Consider the following 19,411-nt stretch of genomic DNA (forward strand, 5'->3'; position numbering starts at 1 on the left):
AAGGCTAGTCCAAAGGGGAATGTCCATCTGTATGCGATTTGTTCAGATTGTAGTGCTTTTGTGATTGGTTGCATAAGCTTCCTCTTATGTAGGGTAATCAACGCTAGGTCTTGGTACAGTTGGATTCGCCCTCCATTGATTGTTAGTTCTTTGTGGGTACGTGCGGCTCTCAAGATGTCCTCTTTCAGGCTATAAGAGTTCATGGCGGTAAGAACATCTCTAGGTCTCACTCCTGGTTCATTCCTTTTTGGGCCCACTCGGTGGATTCTGTCAAATTTGAAGGTGTGTGTGTGTGTGTGTGTCGTCGTTCAGGATGCTGCTGAAACAGTGTTGCATGGTGTCCCGTAGGTCTTTATCCTAGATTGTTTCTGGGAGGCCCTTGACCCGGATATTGGATCTTCATGATTTTTTTTTTCTTCCCCAGATCTTCGGTTTGGATCTCTAGGTTATTTGTAGCTCTGGCAACTTGGTCTAGCAGGCCATTGTATTGCTTTGCTTCCTCTGTCATGAGTCCATTTTCGAGTGTCCACTCTGCCTACAAGTTCGTCTATCTCTGGTCGTACCTCTTTCAAGGACGTCTTCAGCTCTTTCATTTTTTCTAGTTGGTTCTGGAGCGTGTTTGTTATCCTGGATTCCATGCCCCTAAGGCATTCAAGTAGTTCTTCCTTATTTATAGCCATGTCAGAATTGTTAGGCGTCGTTGATTCTCCCTGTTCTGGAGGGTCTTGAGGGGCACGTTGTGTTCCAGCAGCTTTCTAGCAAGCGAGTTTGGTTTTTCACTGGTGCTTTGGTTCTTGCGTGGGGAGTTTTCCCTTTAATCCCGGGCATCAGGTTCACTTCTCGTTGAGCCTCCATGTGGGTCTCCTGACACTTGTTTTTGTGGGTCTCCGCTAGGGGATGGCTTCGTCCGAGTCGCGTATGATTCGCCTTCACATGGGTTGGACCCCTGCCACGGGCCGAGGACAATGTTGATTGCTTTTGGGAGGCAGGCCCTCGTTTAGTTACAGCTTATTTGCAAGGATAAGTTGTCTTGTGGCCTTCTAGCACCCCAAAACAAACAGTGGTGGTGGAGGAGCTATGATCCCCTCTCGTTGGGACCTTTCGTGGTCCAAGCACAATTGTCTTCAGGGTTAATCACAGGTTTATCTGGAGATGTGTGATCCTGTAAGCCAGGGACGGTTTATTTTTGGGCCAGGGGTGTTGGAGGTGCGGCAGTTGGTGGTGCTGTGGGCCAGAATTGCTCCTGTAAACCACGTGTTCCACCCACCCACATGCAGGCTTGAATTATAGCCGAGTGCAGGGGAGGAGGAGTTCGAGGAGTCGACAGTTTTCTGGCCCTCTCCTGGATGGACTGTATCCTCCCACGTATTATGAGAATGTGAGAAGATGTAGCTATTCGTGCTGGCTTTCTCCCTGTGGCGCTGGTTCCTAACTTTATAGTGTTGGCGGGCCGCGTTCCGCCCCCAGTGCAGCCGCAGCTCGGTGTGCGCCCTTTGCGGCTTTCCTCCACCTCATTTGCGGGGCTGTGGGTGGATGTCGCTTCCACGGAACCCTGCCGTACTGTGGGACAGAGGGGGGAGTGTGGGGGTCTCCGGGTGCGCTCCCGTGTCGGCCCGAGGTGGCAGTAGGGCCCGGCTGGAGGACCACAGTGCTGCTGATTGGTGTGGGTCCAAGCCCCTTGCTGTTCGGATCCCAAAAGGGTGGGGGGAGGGCAGGGGGGCCGAATGCTCCTCCGCACCGGCCCAGATCCCAAAGAGGGGGCTCACCTGGGTTGGAGGCAAATCCGAGGGACCTCTCCTGTTGTCTTTTGCTTGGAAGGGCCCGGGCGCTCTCCCGCGACGGCCCGGACCGGTGACAGTCTTCACAGGGTGGAGAGCGTGAAGGACAGGCACCGCTCCCGCCCGCTGGAGGGGTGCACGGGATCCCCCCCCCCTCAGCGTCTCCGGAGCAGTGTGGTCGGCGGGGGCCCATCAGCCCACGCCACAGGAGCGGCCCCAGCGGGATGCCAAACTCCTCCCTCCGCGCCGGCGAAAAGCCTCGGCGCAGGCCTCTTTGTTGATGCAGGCGGACCGCCCGGGGGGGGGGGGGAGGCCTCGCAGTACGGTGTATCTCGGGCCCGGAGGGGGCTAGGATCTTCACCAAAAGACCAGTATGCACCCATGGGTTCGGACACCCGATTCTTGCGGTCAGCTAGGGTCTGGAGGACCATCCCGGGGTGACTCCACCAAGGGAGTCGTTTCTTGCCTGTAACTCCATTTCTCCAACGATTGCATCTTTCATGGATTCACATGTGCCTGCCGGCCGCACCTGCAGGCAAACCTGTTTGGGTTTCCTCTACTTTGGAGGTTACAATCTGAAGGGAAGCTTCAGGGGCGGGGCCACTTATACCACACGCCCTATTGGTGGGGCCTTAAGCACCCAAAAAGGACGTTGATGGGACACTAGTGTTTAACGTTTGCCATAGGAAAAGGTTAGGTTAGTGCTTCCCAACCTGACGGAATATTCACAGCATGTGAATCCATGAAAGATGCCAACGTTGGAGAAATGGAGTCACAGGTAAACTACTCCCTTCCCTGTGACACTGCACTGAAAGTGCTGTCACAATGTAAAGATGCCTATGAAGGTAAACAGGTCAAATGACAATAATACATGAGTGTGGAAAAAAGCTCATTGTCCAGGTTATATTTTATTTCTATCGCGCTTGTACACAAGTGTTTCAGAGCGAGGCAATGGAGGGGGAACAGGGAGAACAAAACATCTTACTAGGCCCAGTGACATTGAGAACACGCAAGTGCATGGGAGAGGGGGAGGGGAAAAGTGCATGGAAGGGGGAGAAGTGGAAAGTGCAAAGCAGAGAAACAGAAATAACAAATAATAAAGGCAACAGACTTTAGTTCAGCCAGCAATTTGCTAGGTATAAGGCAGCAGACATGGTAGGTCTGATAAGTGCAGGAAGAAAAAAAGGGGGGGTCCTTTATGGATACAGACCCCAGTGCAAGGGGTGGCCCGAAGGCAGTGCGGGGGGGTGGCCAGGTGCACGGTGCCAAGAGAACAGATCAGCAGGGGAGCGAAGACAGAAGAAAAGAGGAAGGTCTTGAGGTGCTTCCGGAACCAGAGATGGTTCTCAGGTTTTAGAGTGGCAGGAGCCAGCCAAAGACAGCTCTACCCCCAGCTCGTTTCTTTGAAAATCTACTGACCCTGAGGGAGTTGGAAGAGGAGCGAAGAGCTCGAGAGGGGAGGTATTTGCGGAGGCATAGCTGGTGGTATTTTGGACCCAGGCCCCAGAAAGCCTTGTGGACAATGCAGAGGGTTTTGAATTTAATCCTTGCATCCACTGGGAGCCAATGGGGAGATTTCAGGGCTGGATACAATCCCAGGGCTTCAGGCCAAGGACTCGTCTCGCAGTCCTGGATTAGTTGCAGAGGGCTGAGAGTAGAGGCCGGTAGATTTAGAAAGAGGCTATTACAATAGTCCAAGCTTGAGAGAACCAGAGCTTGGGATACCATGAGCTTCTGGGGGAAGGAGAGGAAAGGCAGTGTATCTCTGAGAAGGAGCAGTTGGAAATTTGACTTTAGAGACCTCAGATGTGGGTGGAGAAGGAAAGGGTGGAGTCAAAAATTACCCTGAGGTTCTTAGCCTCGCAGGTGGGGGGAGGAGGGCTAAGGGAGGCCGGCCAGAGTGAGGGGAAAGGATGGTCGAGGTGTGCCGATGAGGAGGATATCCGTCTTGCTGGCGTTCAGACAAAGATCATTGGTGGCACACCAATCTTGAATGGCAGTTAGGCAATCTGAGAGAGGGAGAGGTGGCAGAGGGCAGCCGAGTGTTAGCGTAGCACTGGAAATTAGAGCAGAAAGTGGCAATGCAGTGGACGAGTTGCCAGGTCTTGGTTGAAAAGCCAGGGTGAGAGGTTAGACCCCTGGAGAACACCACAGGTAGAGAGGAAGATGGATGAAAGGAAGGACCCAGTTTGGACCTGAGAGGAAAGGGGTCAGCCAGGCCAGAGCCTGATCAGTGATACCCAGGTTTTCACAGATGGTTGAGCAGGATGGTATGGTTGACCGTGTCGCAGGCAGAAGAGATCGATGAGGACAGAGGGAATGTTAGAGTCCAGGTTGGAGAGCAGATCTTCGCGGATGTTCAGGAGAGCAGTTTCCATGCTTCTGGCAGCTCTGAAGCCAGACTGGTGGTCATGGAGACAGCCAACGGAATTAGAATGAAGGTTAAGCTGAGATGGCCAACTTTTACAGGAGTTTGCCAAGAAAGGGAGTAATGGAAATTGGGCGATTAGCTGGACAAAAAGGATCGGCTGTGGGTTTCTTGAAGAGGCTGCACAAAGGAGTGCTTCGGAGGGGAAGGATCCAGAGGCAGAGGAGTGGCTGCAAAAATCAGCAAGGGTGTCATGTGGTCCTTGATGGTTTCAGAGGAACCGGGATGAACCTGTTTTGACAAGGCTTTCATAGATCGGACTTGTCTAGCGCCCTCGTCAGGGGAGGAAAGGACAGTGGGGTGGGTGGCTGAAGGAGGGTCAGCAAGCACAGATGGGGAGGGGAGATGAGGGGGGTGTGGGTGAAGAGGGTGGACAGGATGTCCTGGGTTTTGAATTGGGAGGCAAGGGCATTGCAAAGAGCCTCGGAGGCAACAGGCGGGGTAGAGACTGCAGCAGGTTTGGCCAGCTCCTTGGTTTGGCCAGCTCCTTGCAGATTTTAGAGTTCGACCGAGTTGTTTAGATGCCGCAGAGACACAAGCTTGAATGTGGACTCTCTTCTTGGTGAGGACAGTCGGTATTGCCTTTGTAGCAGGCGACAGTCGGAGGATGAACAGGAAGTCCTCCACTTCCTCTCAGCCACCCTACACTTAGGTTTAAGGGTAGCTAGGTCAGAGTCATACCAGGAATTGCACTTGGCTTTGGACTTCAAACGGATCCTCATGACTGGGACAAGAGCATCAAGCGTATCAGAGTAGAGATAGGGCTGTGTCACGATGCGAGACAGCCAAAGATGGAGGGGGGGGGGGGCGCGAGAAAGTGGTGGCAAAGCCTCAACTGACACACTTCATGGGCCGGATGTCCGAGAAGGTAGGTGGCAGTGTTGGGGTAGGCTTGGGTGGGGGGGGGGCGGGGGAGGATGAGATGAGTGATCTCTCCAGGAGAGAGGAGTGGTTAGAGGAGATCAAGACATCGAGTGTGTGCCCTGCAGAGTGAGTTGGGCCGGAGGGAAGGATGGATAGGGAGTCGCAGAGGTCCCGGGAGAGTAGAGGAGCAAGGAGTCTAAATGTATATTGAGGTAATCGAGAAGGAGTTGAGTGGTGGAGGCCAGGAGGAGAGGTCTGCCCACTCAGAGAAATGAGGTGATTTGACCAGGAGGCCGGTAGATGGTAACCACAGTGAGAGAATGGGTCGGTGAGAGCCTACAGACGAGGCATTCGAAAGAGGAGTAGGTCTGAGTGGGAATGATGGAGGCAGTAATCCACTCAGGAAAGATCAGGGCTACCTCCCACCAGGCTGGGAGGATCTGGGTGCTGAGAGGATCTTGAAGCCATCAGGGAGGAGTGTCAAAGCTTGTGACAGAGCTGGCTGTGAACCATTTCTTAGTAAGATCAAGGTCTAGTTCTTAAAGGAGGTGGCAGATGTCGGAGTGTTTGACGGCAGAGCGAGAGTGGCGATATGAAGAAGGTTGCCAGCCTTAAAGACCTCCCGGGGAGGGGTACAGATCAGAGGTACGCCCTGTGGAGGAGCCCTCGGAGGGGCAGAGTAGGAGCAGAGGGCAAGGTAGCCAAGGGGGAGAGGGGACAGCAGGAGATGAGAGGAAATTGAGGCGAGGGAAGCGCCTATCAAAGAGATTGGCCGGAAGGCCTTGGACCATGACAGTGCCTTTAGTTAGACATTGATGACTTTAGAGGAGTCGAAGGAGGCCATGAGAACTTCCCGGCGAGTGCCACCATTAATGGGGGAGGTGATGATGGGGCAGAGCGCCAAGATCATGAGTTCATAGATCTGGTGAAGGAACGACAAAGGATGTCTAAGGGTCTGTCTGGCGGAAGCTTGGAGTAGATGTTGGCGATAGGAAGACCAGGGTTGGAGGCCAAGATTGAACTGTTTCTTACCAGACTTAGTGAGAAGGGAAGGATAGTTGATGGAGAAGCAGTTGGAAAAGAGAGGAGAAACAAAGCGCCATTGGGTGGAAGCGAGGAGGATGGAGAAAATTGGGGGGCTAAGGTATGTAGGTGTGGGACAAGAGTGGTGGTACGGTATACAAACAAAGTAGAGAATTTCGCAATGGGCAGCAAGATTTGACTTTTTAGCACAAAGCAAAAACAGCAAGATTTGACTTTTCAATCTTGGAATCGGATGTTGGCAAGGGTTTTAGGAAGCACTGCGCATCAGGATGACAACATGGAAGTAACAAGCAGAAAGGATGACAAAATGGGAGTAACAAGCAGAAGGAACAGCGATGGTCAAAGGCGGTAGGAGTGAGTCCATAAGGAGGGAACTAACCCATAGTTCTGGAGGAGGCAAAGTCAAGGCAGTCTGGATTTCTTAGAGGAGTGAGTTGGCAGCATCATTGTGGTTAGGGTGCAGGGAGAGCCCCAATTAGCGTTCCGTAAGCGGACGGACTAGACTGGTGGGCCTTTGCTGAGAGGGCCAGCTGAAACCTGCCGGTCCCTGATTGGATGGAAGAAAACACTCCGCAACCAAAGGGAGTGCAGCACAGGGAGGAGATTCAGCACAGCCTGCCAACACAACAAAGAAAACCACAGTGGCCATCTTGGAAGGGCCAAAAAAGTCAAGCAGGCAATAGTGGGGGGGAAAACTTGTGCTTTCAAAATAGCAAGGCAGCTCGGGTATTAAGCTCAAATGGCAGCGCGCTGAAAATGCCAAATAACAGTCCTTTCCAGCAATTTAATGCAATTTCGTTTTTTCCAATTTTTTTGTTTTTCAGGTGCAGTAATGCACAGAAAGTGCACCTACCTAATGGACAGGTCAGCAGCCAGGCACAAACTCCACATGTGCAGGAGAACAGATGGCCAAGTGGGTGTAAACAGGACCTCACTCAGTGAGAAGCAGATGGTTCAAGCCAGTGGGCCTTGCTGAGAGGTTGGAAATTAAAGTCCTAAAGTCCAGCAAAAGAGCTGGTGGTCTCTAACATAGAGAAATTGCCACATTGCTGAGAATTCTCCCTAACCGATTTCAGTTTTATGCTTGGACTTCTGGACCTTCTGAATGAGGGCAGCCCCCCATTCTTTTTTGCTCTAAACATGGGAACCCTTGGAGGGTCCCTGTAATGCCCCTCACACCCTATGAGCATGACGGCCCGAAGAGTTAAAAACACAGGAAGTCCTATTCTCTGCCATTCAACCCTTAGCCAGTCAATGTCTTTATGGATACAGGTGCTTTGACATTGGTCATGGACCCAAATGCCACAATCAATGATGTTGATCAATGCTGAGAAACCATTGTGCTGATGTCATTAGTGACACCACGACATAACCACATTAGTCACAAAGTACACTTTCAGCCATGCACAGTTACACAAACACTTGTATACACGAACATGCATAAGCAGTTCTGTAGATGTAGGACCCATATGAACCTGGAGGCCTTGTCAAACGATAGGCTCTTTGAACGTGGCGCTCTACAATTAGTTGGCACACTAGTACCTTTCTGGAATATTCCACTTGTTGGCAGCCTGCAAGCTGGTACCCCAAGTGCTGGAGGGTTGGACTTGACCATACATCCCCACCCAATTAGCTCATCCATCACGCAAGCTGTCTGCTATAAAATAGTCAAATTGGTCATGCACATTTTGCAGCTCCTGGGAAAGAGTGTGAGCATATGCTTATCTTAAGGTCTTGGCGTAGCATGGCCTAGGCCATGTGGCTGTGGACCATGTTTTGAGCTACTTTGCATTTAATACTATTAAAATTGGCACTCATCTTTTCGTTGCACTTTAGCAGGAGCTTGCCTCCCACATTCATTGTATCTTTCCATAGACACAGATTCATGGTGGCCTCACCCTTGACACTGGGCCAAACCAGCCTTCTTGATTATTCCTCCACCAGCTGTTCTCTCTACTGCGCCACACTTTCAGCCCTTCTGCTCATAGGATCCCAGTTTGCTCAAATTCGATGTGGAACATCCAGATTCCATACATGTATATTGGCAGCACCGCCTGCAGTCTATTCACTACATATAGCCAGACTTCATGAATTTAGTCCACTTGCGTTACTGCATCTGTACAATTTTATTCCGGGCTCTTTACACATGCACTCTTCATTCTGCACATAAAGGGTCACTCTATTTACTTCAGCATCAGATTCTATTTGGTCTATTCACCAAGAATGGTCTTCTGAATAGATGTTTTGCTTCAAAGGCTGCTCGTGTTATGGGCATCATTACAGGTGTCTCCTTTTCCAGTCCCGCCCACATTTAGGCAAGATGGGGGTGGGACTTCAGTAGAGGGCTTTGGCTCCTCCTCTACACGTACATACTAGCTAAGTGCATAAACGCTGACCGCAAGGCAACCAAGATGCAGAGCAAGCTTGCAAATGATTATGGCAACTAACCCGATGGAACTACAAGAGCACATAAGGAGCCTGGCAGGACCAAATGACTAATCTATAGGAACATAGCTTCATATGTATAACCAGGATCACATAAGGCTGCGAGAAGAGGAGAAAGCAGAACCAGGCAGCACAGAACAAAGGCCAGGGCTTGCGGCCAATGTCACAGAAAAAGCAGCACATTACAAACCTAAAATGACAAGGGGCCAACTGCATAAAAATCTTCATAAATTGCAGACCAGAAGTCCTTGATTTTGAGGTCTTCAACCATGTGATGCACCCGCGCTAGGAAGACAGTTCTCAGCTAACAGACATGAAGTGAACCTTGAAAAACCTAATGTTGATTGCACTCGAGTGGTACTGCCAACAGATACACTGGGTACAGTCATTCACATCACCTTGAGGAGGTGCACAGTGCGCTGAGAACAGAGCTGGGACCCAGGTCTGGGGAGACAAGTTCCAGCCCGTCAGGGGACCAACATCCAGGGGACCAAGGGTCAATTGTAATGCTGCAGCAATGTAATAGATCTTCTTGTGGGAAGGCCAGCCACCTGACATGAGGGCCGAAGAGCCATAGGGGGCAATCCACTGCAACCACCCAAAGTGGGGTAGGTTTTTTTGGGAAAGTGCACATGTGACATTACTTTTCAGTAAAAAGGCATGACGCTGGTTTGCGAGCGATGCAAGATTTTTTTTGAATGTTGTAGGATCCCAGTCGGTTTATGTAGTAAGTGACGGTTCCAACTAGCCCTTGGCTGAGTGCTGTTTGTTCTGGGGAGGGTTGTTGGGAGCTAAACTGGTAAGATCGTAGTAGCCCCCAGACCTCTGGCATACCATACCTAACCAACACCCTGTTCTGTGCGTTTCACGTTCTGCAATCTTGCTTTCCTCCATACAATTTAAATGAATTTGTTTGACATTAACAGCACACAGCACACAGCACCTTGTGCAGTGTTTCTAGGGGGGCCTTGCGGGGTCTCCTTTTTGTTGATAGGGATACTTTATCCTTCCTAGGGTTTTCTTTTAAGAGATCAGCACCCCACCTTATGTGGTGTGCTGAGGGGCTACATAGTATCACCTTCCCGCTGCTCCTGTTATGAGTTACAGTAAGAAAGTTACAGCTGGTTGCAGTGGATGTGTTCTACCAATTTTCCACTGCAGGCTGTATTCACAACCCCCACTGCAATGGGGCGGTCACCACTTGCAACTGGCAATCTTCAAACGAGTAACACTTCAATGTTTCAGCTCCTCGTGACTACCACAAATAGCAACACAGCGGTTCCTGGCTGTCTGGATGGACTTTCCTTGCATCTGGGGTCACGCCCTCTGTTAGGGCTCGGTCAGTCCTGCTTCCTGGGAATCCAGAGTATCTTCCTGGAGCTCTTGGCTAGCTTAAACGCAAGACTCACAATCTGGTGTTCTGCTCCCTTGCTATTCGGTGGCAATTCAATCGTCTCCGAGGATGTCCAAGTGTCTTTCTTTGGAGTTGACTGGTCCCACCAATGCAAAGGGAGAAGTCTCCCTTGCAGTGGCTTCTCGTCAAGATGAATTCAGAGCTTCAACAAAGCAGCAGGTTCACCGGGCAAACCAATGGTCCAGGAGTTTCAGCAAGCGTCTCTTCCAAGTTCTTCAGATTCGTTCGTCCCATGGTCGACTCTGCTTTCCAAGCCAAAAAGCCTTGCCTTTTATTCAGGTTTCTTCCACTTGACAGCCTAGCTGTCAGTTACACAGCAGGGTCGCTGTCATGGACAGCACTCCAACCAATCGCTCTTGGGTTAATTCCTGTAACCAAGGAGTGTTGAACAGTTTCGGGCACCTCCCTCACTGCCTCTGGCAGGGTTCACTGCTGAAGTCTGCCTCTGGCTCCAGCGTGTCTAGCAAAGACCAAAAAGGACCCAACCTGGTTTGTCGTGTAGAGTATATCTCAAGAAGGACCTTTCCCGCAAGAAATGGTGAAAAAACAAGACCGGGCCATTTTGACAAAATAGGTCCCTGTGGGTGCCTTTTCTGCAGCTGCGAGCTCATCCCATGGTAAAAACGCAACAGTAGTAAAAAGTAAACCAGTGTCACCAGGCATTAATTGTAGAAAGGGTAACATAAAAATGCTATATGAGAACTTAAAGAGGACACTAAGTAACCCTTCCAGCACCCTATCCTATTGTAAGATGCTGTGTGTCAATTTCACTTCATTTGGAAACTGTTTCACCAATAGAAGTTATTTAAACCTTTGGGAAATGAGACTGCACTGTGAAGGCGCTTTGTGTCTCAATGTAAAGATGCCTATTGAGTTTGTCTCCAAAGTCAAAAGAAACTGTCCAAATCACAGAAGCCTACATGAATGGGAGAAGGGTCTCTCTCCAGGTTAGTAATTAAGTCCAGCAAAAAGAGTTGGGGGAGGGGGGGGGTGTTGAGGGGGGGGGGTGGACAGGTGTCTCTAGGGTATGTATGCTGCAATTTATTTGTACCGATCTACATCACTTGCTCCCTCCCAAGATGAGCCTTGCTGCTCTGTCTGAACTACCAAATGTCTTCCGGTGGTACACCCTTGTACTAAGAGTGGAGTTTCTGTATTGCCTCCAAACAGTTTTATGAATATTTAGTTGTCCTAACACTCCCACTTGTCACTGCCATGTAAAATGGATAGAATGTCACCCAAAGAGCTTTCTGCGATACCTAATCTACCTTGTGTGAATTACTTTGTTTTGTGCATGTAACCTCACATGCTATACCTTTCCACTCCTATCATCTTGGTGTTTTTGTGCATCTTACGATCAAGATTCTTAATCTATTGGAATGGCTTGGGAGCCAGTGCTACAGGCTCTTGTTCCTAGTAACAAAGTAATTAAAACTTCTGCATTGTCTTGGGCCTAATGTTTATAGGCACTCCAATTTGGATGGTTGACAGGTTGCCAATGTGTTCCTGATGCTCCTTTGTATTGCGCAAGTATTTAATGGATAAACACTTTACTTTTTTGGTTTAGGAAAACCCTGGTGTGATATGTTGTGCACTCAGATTGTGTACATCGCTGCAACACCAGCTTGGCGAAGAAAAACAGCATCAACTGAAGACCAATGAGATCCCAGAGACTGAATTACCCAAGGCAGAATCCCCTTTTATTGCTAATTTGCCATTTCTCCTGTTTCCTCCGAACAAGCCTCAGCAGGTAAATAGTGAATTATATTGTACTTAAGTTTTCTTGGTACTCTGTACATGTTCACTTAACTAAAATGCCTATGGAGAGATACTAGTGAACTTCATAGCTAAAACAAATGTGCAAAGTCAGTTACTTTTGTGAATTATGGGCATCATTGATGGCGGGAGGAAGAATTAGTTTGTGAAGAGTAAAGCTTGTTCCATAAGTTGTGGATGAAATGTAAAATGTGGATAATACTCTAACCTTTTGCCACTTCAAACAGTCATTGTGGCATATGTATTTTTGTGGAATGGCAGTGTAAACCATGGGCAGTCATCAAAGCTCTATGGTGTAGTGTGTAATGGGTGCCGGGATATTTTCCATAAATCGGCATCAGGTGTCCTGCAGACCAAAATACACTGCCTAACCTCATTGATAGTTCCAGGCTGTCATTTGTTCTTGGCAACCTAATTCTTTTCAAGTTAATACACTGGCAAAGGATAGGTGGCCTCCTAGTGAGATTACCAAACACATTGATTTGGTTTTAACACTGCATGAAGACTTGTGTGAAGAACCATCCAGCTTAAGGCATCCTGGATCCTATTAGCGAGTTTTGCGATGGTTTCTCTTTACTGCACCATTCCTTTCATTTTTAATGGAACCCCCAAACTTTTTGCTTTTTTGATCCTGACCTGTACTTTCTACAGTGCAGTGAAGCCTTAAGCCTCACTACAGTCTGTTTTGGGACAACTACTGGCAAACCTTGTTTCCCTTAGTCTAGTTACTTTGTTACTATCTTATATCACTTTTAAATCACTGTACAATGCATCTTACAATGTAGTACACTTTTTGTTTTTGCCCGACTAACGCTCAGGATTTTTGGTTGCCCTAGGTGTGCTAAATGGACAAAGCAAGTGGCAGCAGTGACTTGGCTAGTGACCAAACCTGGCCATGCCACAAGGGTTTTCGCGTGTCCTTTGGCCATCTTGTTGGCTTCCTGGCCTGTGAGGCCAGGAAAAACCTATGAACTTCCAGTGCCCATGTTTAGGCAAGAATTAACTGTGAGACACACTTGTCTACTTGGTATTGGGTAACCCACCTTTTTGGTATAGGGCTGTACACAAGTTGGTAGTGACTGAGCAGCCATGACTATCTCGAGGGGTAAATGTAAGCTGTAGCAATGAGAATCGCAAATACAAGTAGCCAATTAACACTATACTCAAGGTTTCAGTTATAATTATATTACATTTTTTAAATGAGGAAAAAAAGGTTAAGATATGTAACGATAGTACTTTTCTGGAATTGCCATAAGCTTAGTAGGTACTCTTTAGAGATGCTTTTTTACACTACACCTGCAGGTGACTGCATTCGTAAGGGCAGTAATGGCATTTATATAATAACTAGTACACTTTGAAGATTCTAAGGTTGCAGAAAGGGTAAAGGAAGGAAAAGGGTTTAACTGGTTGTCGGGGCTTGCAAGTGTACTTAAATCTTCAAATGAAGTCTAGACAAAACATTGCCCAGGAATAACAGTTCAAACACCAGTTAACAATCAGTCCGTGTACTAGAAGCCAAAGGCAGTTGGAGTACAGTCTAAGGAGCTGAGGCACTTCTTGCACAAAGTTAGTTTTGTGGAAAATCGCTCTAGGGTCACTTGTGGCGAGCAGAGCTGAAATCCACCAACAAAAGTAGCTACTGCAAGTCTCAACTGAAGTGGTCCTGCTGGATCTGTCCTGGTCTGATTCAGATCCTGGGTTCCTGAGCCTCAGTCATGGGGACAAGAGGGAGGATGTCTGGAGGACTCCTGCGGCAGCAATTTAGAGGTTGTCTGCAGCTATGGGCCCTTTTCGGATCAGCAGCACTTCGTGGTTTCAGCGTGAGGTAAACGGCACTACAGCAGATCTTGGATACTGGTTGGGCTTCCTTCACTCCCTGAGCCCTGCGCTGTGGTGGGACTCGTGCTCTGGTCGTCCTGCTTCTGGAGGTTCCTTTTGACTCCTGGAGCTTTTAGCTGGATTGCAGACATTGCACTATACTGTGGAATTCTTCACCCCCCTGGCATTTGCTTCCTGTATCTGCAAAGTACAGCCAGGGGAAGATGGTCCAGTGGAGTTCTCTGGGTTAGTTGGTCCCACTAACTAACCAAAGGTAAGTAGTCCCTTCCGGAGCATCTTTTGTCGAGCAGCACAGCAGTGCTTCACTGGGCAATTCAAAGGTCCAGGGGATGCCACAAGCTTCGTTAATGGCTTCTTCGGGTGTTCTTCCCAGTGGTCAACTCTGCCTCTAGTCCCAAAACCCTCACCTTTTTTAAGCGGGTTCCGCCCATTCATGTACAGCCTTGGCTGTCGAACAGCATGGTGACCGTCCTGAAAGGTCAGCCAATTGGGACTGGTTGCATTCCAGCACTCCTTGACAAAGGATGGGGGAGTTTCATTAACCTCACTCAGTTCTGCCCTTCCAGACACACCGGAGCCAGAGGCGGGTTTCAGAACTGAAGCCCGCCAAAGGCAGAACGAAGGGCCGAAACATAGCTTGGCGCGCAGAGTAAAACCCAAGGAAGACCTCCTAGTAAATTGTGAAAGACCGGGGCCATTTTGACAAAATGGTCACCCTTGGGTGCTATACTGCAGCTGAGGATTCAGCCTGTTTGGAAAGCACAGTGGTAGGAAAATTAAACCACTGCCACCAGCCATTTAAAGTAGTGAGCGTGGGTAACATAGAAAATGCTACATGAGTAGGTAGGATAAGGGGCTACTAAGTAACCACAAGCACTCCAGATAAGCTGATGTGCTGGACCTACAAAGAGAAAAGGGGGGGGGGGGGGAAGTAAAGTCAACTTATTCTTGGGAACGGTAGTTCACACAAGGAAAAGGTATCCACAAACTGGTTTGAGTGATACACATCTGTTCTTGCCAGTGGTCCTGATTGGACCACTGCTGGTGTGTGCGGCTAGTTCTGCTATTGGGAGTTTCTGCTCTTACCTGGGTTTGGGGATAAGCACATGGCTCAAATTGGCAATGTGCAACGCAATCACGCTCCAGCCCCCCCTTACAACATGCTGAAACAGCATCACGCCATCTTTGTCATCTATGAACTTGGCAGCCTTGCTCCTGAAAGCATAGATTGCTGTCATTTAAATCTTAGAGGAACGGAAACCCAACACCAGACAATGCTACTTCAACAAGTGGAATGAGGTTTGTTATGGTGCAGGTCACAATCCATAAATCCAATCGAATGGTCTCCAGCCAACGTTCTACATGACTTGCTTTACCTACTAGACAATGGCCTAGTATTTAGGTACTGGCGGCTCGATCAGCTTACACAACTTCACATAATGTGTCCTGGTGGAAGATTCCTGTCATTAAGGCGGAGTTTCGCGCTGAGTTGCAGTCTTCGGCAGTCACCCCTGTGAGGAGCTGCAGCGACTACCAGCGACTTCCTGATTCATTCATTTTGTTTATGTGCCTTTAAGGAAAATAAGGCCAACTTTCTACAAAAAGGCCTGGTCAGCGCGGAGCGCGCGCGGAGTTTCGTGCTGAGTTGCAGTCTTCGGCAGTCTTCGGCAGTCTTCGGCAGTCTTCGGCAGGAAGCCGGCTGCCAGGTAAGACCCTACGATCATGGACTCTCGTCCTCTGACTCGCTCAAAAGCAAAACAAACCTTCATGAGTGCTGGGGATGAAATGTCTGAACTTGATGTCTACTGAAGCAGATACAAGCCTCCAGAGTGTTGAAACAGGGGCTGGTAAGACTGGTGTTCTGGGAATGGGGGTTGTGGGGAATGAGACGGGATCATCAAGTTCCCTACCAAAGGGGCCGGTGGCGGTCGCTCCATCGACGCAAGCAAACTTTGAACCCCCCCTTTCCTATCTTTACTTCAGTAGTAGGACGGTCCAAAACGGGGGTTAGCACTCATCTAGCAACCTCGAATGATGAGGATAGCCTAGCACCCGGTGCCACTGTTACTACGAATAACAGAGGTGAAGAGTTCCGTAAATGAAGAAAACGGGCTTGAGAGAAATGCTAGTTTGGATACCCCCACAAAACCGCATTTTGCAAAAATTATCAACTAAACTCTCGAGTGAGCAAGAGCTCAACTCACAAAGCAAAGAGTATGTTGACATTCAAAATGTAGTAAGTGCCGTCCAACTGGCCTGCAAAAAGAATCCCGAATCCTCAAGAAAAACCACACACGTGTTTTTACCTAATGGGAACAACGAGGAAGGGGAAGACAACTCTCCCTTTGATGTGACAGATGCCGAGCTCTTGAGCGCAGAAGTAGCGCGGACTCATAAGAACATCAAAACACTAAGATTTCATTTCCGGAAACAGGCTCAAGAGCATTCTGTTACTCAAATTGAAGCTCCTCCTTCGACCCAGATAAGTCACCCACTGATTGGTCAACTGGCGACCAGCATATCATCGAAACTGGACACAATAAATATGGAGCAATTGGTGTCCAATGGAAAAGCGAAAAAACAAGTTGGCAATACACATTTGACTTCATAGTCGAGATCGAACAACAACAAAATGGATCAAACAGGACGGGAGGCCAGACTCAACCTGAGACTACAGGCTGACTTCAAAGCAATGAAGGCGAAGCTTGAAGATAGCTACTCAAAGGACAATCTTGGATCAGGCCGTAGGATTCGAAAAATGTCATCTTCAGAGCAATTGAATGCTCCGGAAATAGGAATTACAAATTCACAATCAAAATTATTCCATCAAGAGCAAAAGGCGACCACGGCTGTTTGTTCACTGAAATGGGAGGATGACACCTTCGGCCTACATTCGTCCCATGATAATGGAGATGGTCGGGCTGAAAAGAGGATCGAGGAAGTACAGCGACTGAAACCTTCTCTTAAAAGTGGAAATAACGCTCCAAACTGCTCAACCCCTTTAAATACACATACAGCTGAATTTCCAGAGACCCGACGAGAGACTGCCCATCCCTCGCGACAATTCGAATGAGCCAACTACAAGTGTCACTGTAAGGACAAGATAGTACATCCGACTGACTCAATATCAGAAGCTAAATCCAATTTATCTGTTGCTGCGGCAATTCAGATACACAATGTCCTAGCTGCTACATCACAGGCTTTAATCCCTTTCATAAAATTATATGAAAATCTGAACGAAACGATGCATAACGGAGCCATAATTGGACACCTGGCTGAAAAAATATCATCAATGGAATTCAATCAACACTCAAATCAAGAAAGAGTAAACGAACACACCGAGATAAACAAAGGTTTTAAAAAAATAATTCAGTTGGTTGATAAAAACTCAAATGAAGCCAGGATTCAAATGGATGAGTTGCTGCACTTTATGAAAAAGACTTTCGAACTTAAACCCAGTTTCTCCAAACTTGGCCAAATCAGGGAGTCGTAATTGTCTCGATTTAAGTCTAAATAAAAAAGCTCTACCACAAGCAACACAAACCGAAAATGATGTTTTCATAAGCGCAACAGCCAGTACATCTCTGCGGTCACACTTTGACATGGGGAATAAGAGATCTCACTCCAAAAATGATTGAAAATGAGCAAAAAATTGATAATCAAGCGAACCCCCAGATAAACACAACAGTTTCAACAACCAATCGGAGAGAGGCATACATGTAATGCTATAAAAGGATCAGTCCCCTCCAATGCCCGGGAGCCTTCATTTGTGGCATCGAGTAGCTCCAAACTAAAGGCGTCCTTCGGAATTTTTTATGGAGGGGCAAAACCTTTTCAACCTGAAAAAAATCCAGATCCAACTCATGACGACGGGCAAGGAGGTACAACAAGTTTATTTCAAAACAAAAAAAGAAAAAATATAGTTGTCAAGAAACATACCTCAAACTCGAGGAAATTTCTTAGAAACTTAACAACCCTTCCTAAACCTAAAGTCTTCGTCGATGGAAGGCTGTCAGGGAAAATGACGAACAAACAATCGTCAACGATCGCCTTGGGGTCAACAGTGGAGAATGAGCTTGGAAAAAATAAACAAACACAAACGACTCGTTTCTGGCTAACAACGATGTAAGACAGGCGTCTAAGAAAGATAGTAAAAATCCAAACAAGCGGAGGAGAGTCGACTCTGACTCTAGCTGTGTTTCAACAACTGATGATACTGAAGAACTTTGCAATCTATCTACTTATTCTTACGAGGAAAGTGAAGAAGATAGTAGTGCTCCATATGATAACATTTCGTTTGAAGGAACAACTCTTCACGATCAAGTTCAGAGCCAGCAGAATTTACTGAAAACAAAACAGACTCATCGTTTTCCAACACAAAGAGAAAATTGTACTACAGTTCCCGTGGAGCACGACAAACAAACGGTTATAAGTTGGAAAATCCTTGCAATAGCAAAGGAAAACTTGTAACAGTATTAAATCCAAAGCGAACTGCTCAAAAACAGAAAACTGGAGAATTAAAACCGAGGATATCCAGCTCTGGGCAACAAGCGAACTCATCAAAAAAAATAAAACTAGTGAATGTGTTGGCAGATGATGCTGATGTGAATCTGAACCGTGGTAACGTAATGCGTTTACTGCACTCAGTACCTTTACTACGGACAATCACCTCCGATCTACAAATCGTGGAATACATCTCGGAAGAACGAGTTGACTGTGTATTGTTACACATTAAGTCCAACGCAGTAAGAAGGCTATTGAAGGCAAAGGATGACATCTTAGGTCTCAGTTTCAAAATTTCAGAATATTTCGAGCCGCTAAAATCGAACGCTTTAGACGTCTCAGACAGGCACGAGACAGAGTTCCCAGAGACAACGGCGTGACCAGATTCGAAAGTATCTGAACTCAAATTCAATATCTGGAAAGAATAAGATCGATGTGCAAGAGGGAAAAAAACACTAACTAGACAACGATGGATTGGACACTGTTAATTCCTTGATCTCGTGGAACACCAGAGGCTTTAGCCATTTATATAACAGTGGATCTATCAGACAACTTCATAGTATGTTTGCAGGAAACTTGGATGCGCCATCCCCCTGTAAAGGATGGATATCAAATCTTGATAAACCCTGCAAGGAAAAATACAAGAGGACGTCCTTTTTCTGGCCTCCTGACGTTAATAAAAATAGGAACAAGTTGGGAAGTGGCAGTCAACAAATCCAAACGGATATGTGCAATCGACCTTGCTGATAAGAACAACCATAAGAGCTGGAAAAGTGGAACACCCACCTCAACACCTGCTGCTATTCAATGTATATTGGAATCTTGCAAAGATTTCGACTGGGACTTTTATCCAATCAATAACTACAATAATTGACAAAACAAAGACTTCTTCAAAATCTCTGGATAATTGTATGTGGTGACTTTAACATATCGTGGTTCAATGGAAATCAACAGAAAAATATTTGCTGCCGCGAAGATCAGAAGTCTTCCTCCAGAAGAACACGATGGTCAGAGGCAATGAAATCCAGAGATTGTACCATGGTAAATGGAAATGTGCCACCACAAATTACGTGGCAAAACATGGGGTTAAAAAAAACTCTGGATTACATCTGGGCATCGAATAACTTGATGCATAAAATAACCAACTTACAGATAACGCCATCGACCAATAGTGACCACTATCCATTGAAATTGTTGTGGCAACCACGGTGCAGATATCTGAGTGGCACAGCGAGTACTCAATTAGAAGTAAATCCTGGTCGAAACAGACTCAGGATGAACATAAAACAGATTCAGCAACTGACTTCTGGTTTTCAATAT

General features: G+C 47.5%; 1 protein-coding gene across 2 annotated transcripts in view; it reads left to right on the forward strand.

Annotated features, from left to right (window-relative positions):
• PSAP (prosaposin) overlaps positions 1-19,411 on the forward strand; it is a 314,987-nt gene that overhangs the window by 64,595 nt on the left and 230,981 nt on the right. For both annotated transcript variants that reach the window (XM_069610721.1, XM_069610722.1), the window contains exon 5: positions 11,541-11,723. In XM_069610721.1, coding sequence (XP_069466822.1) covers positions 11,541-11,723 — 183 coding nt within the window. The remainder of the gene's footprint in view (positions 1-11,540; positions 11,724-19,411) is intronic.

This window comes from Ambystoma mexicanum, chromosome 8 (assembly GCF_040938575.1).
Source record: "Ambystoma mexicanum isolate Mex_15411 chromosome 8, UKY_AmexF1_1, whole genome shotgun sequence".
Lineage (NCBI taxonomy): Eukaryota > Metazoa > Chordata > Amphibia > Caudata > Ambystomatidae > Ambystoma > Ambystoma mexicanum.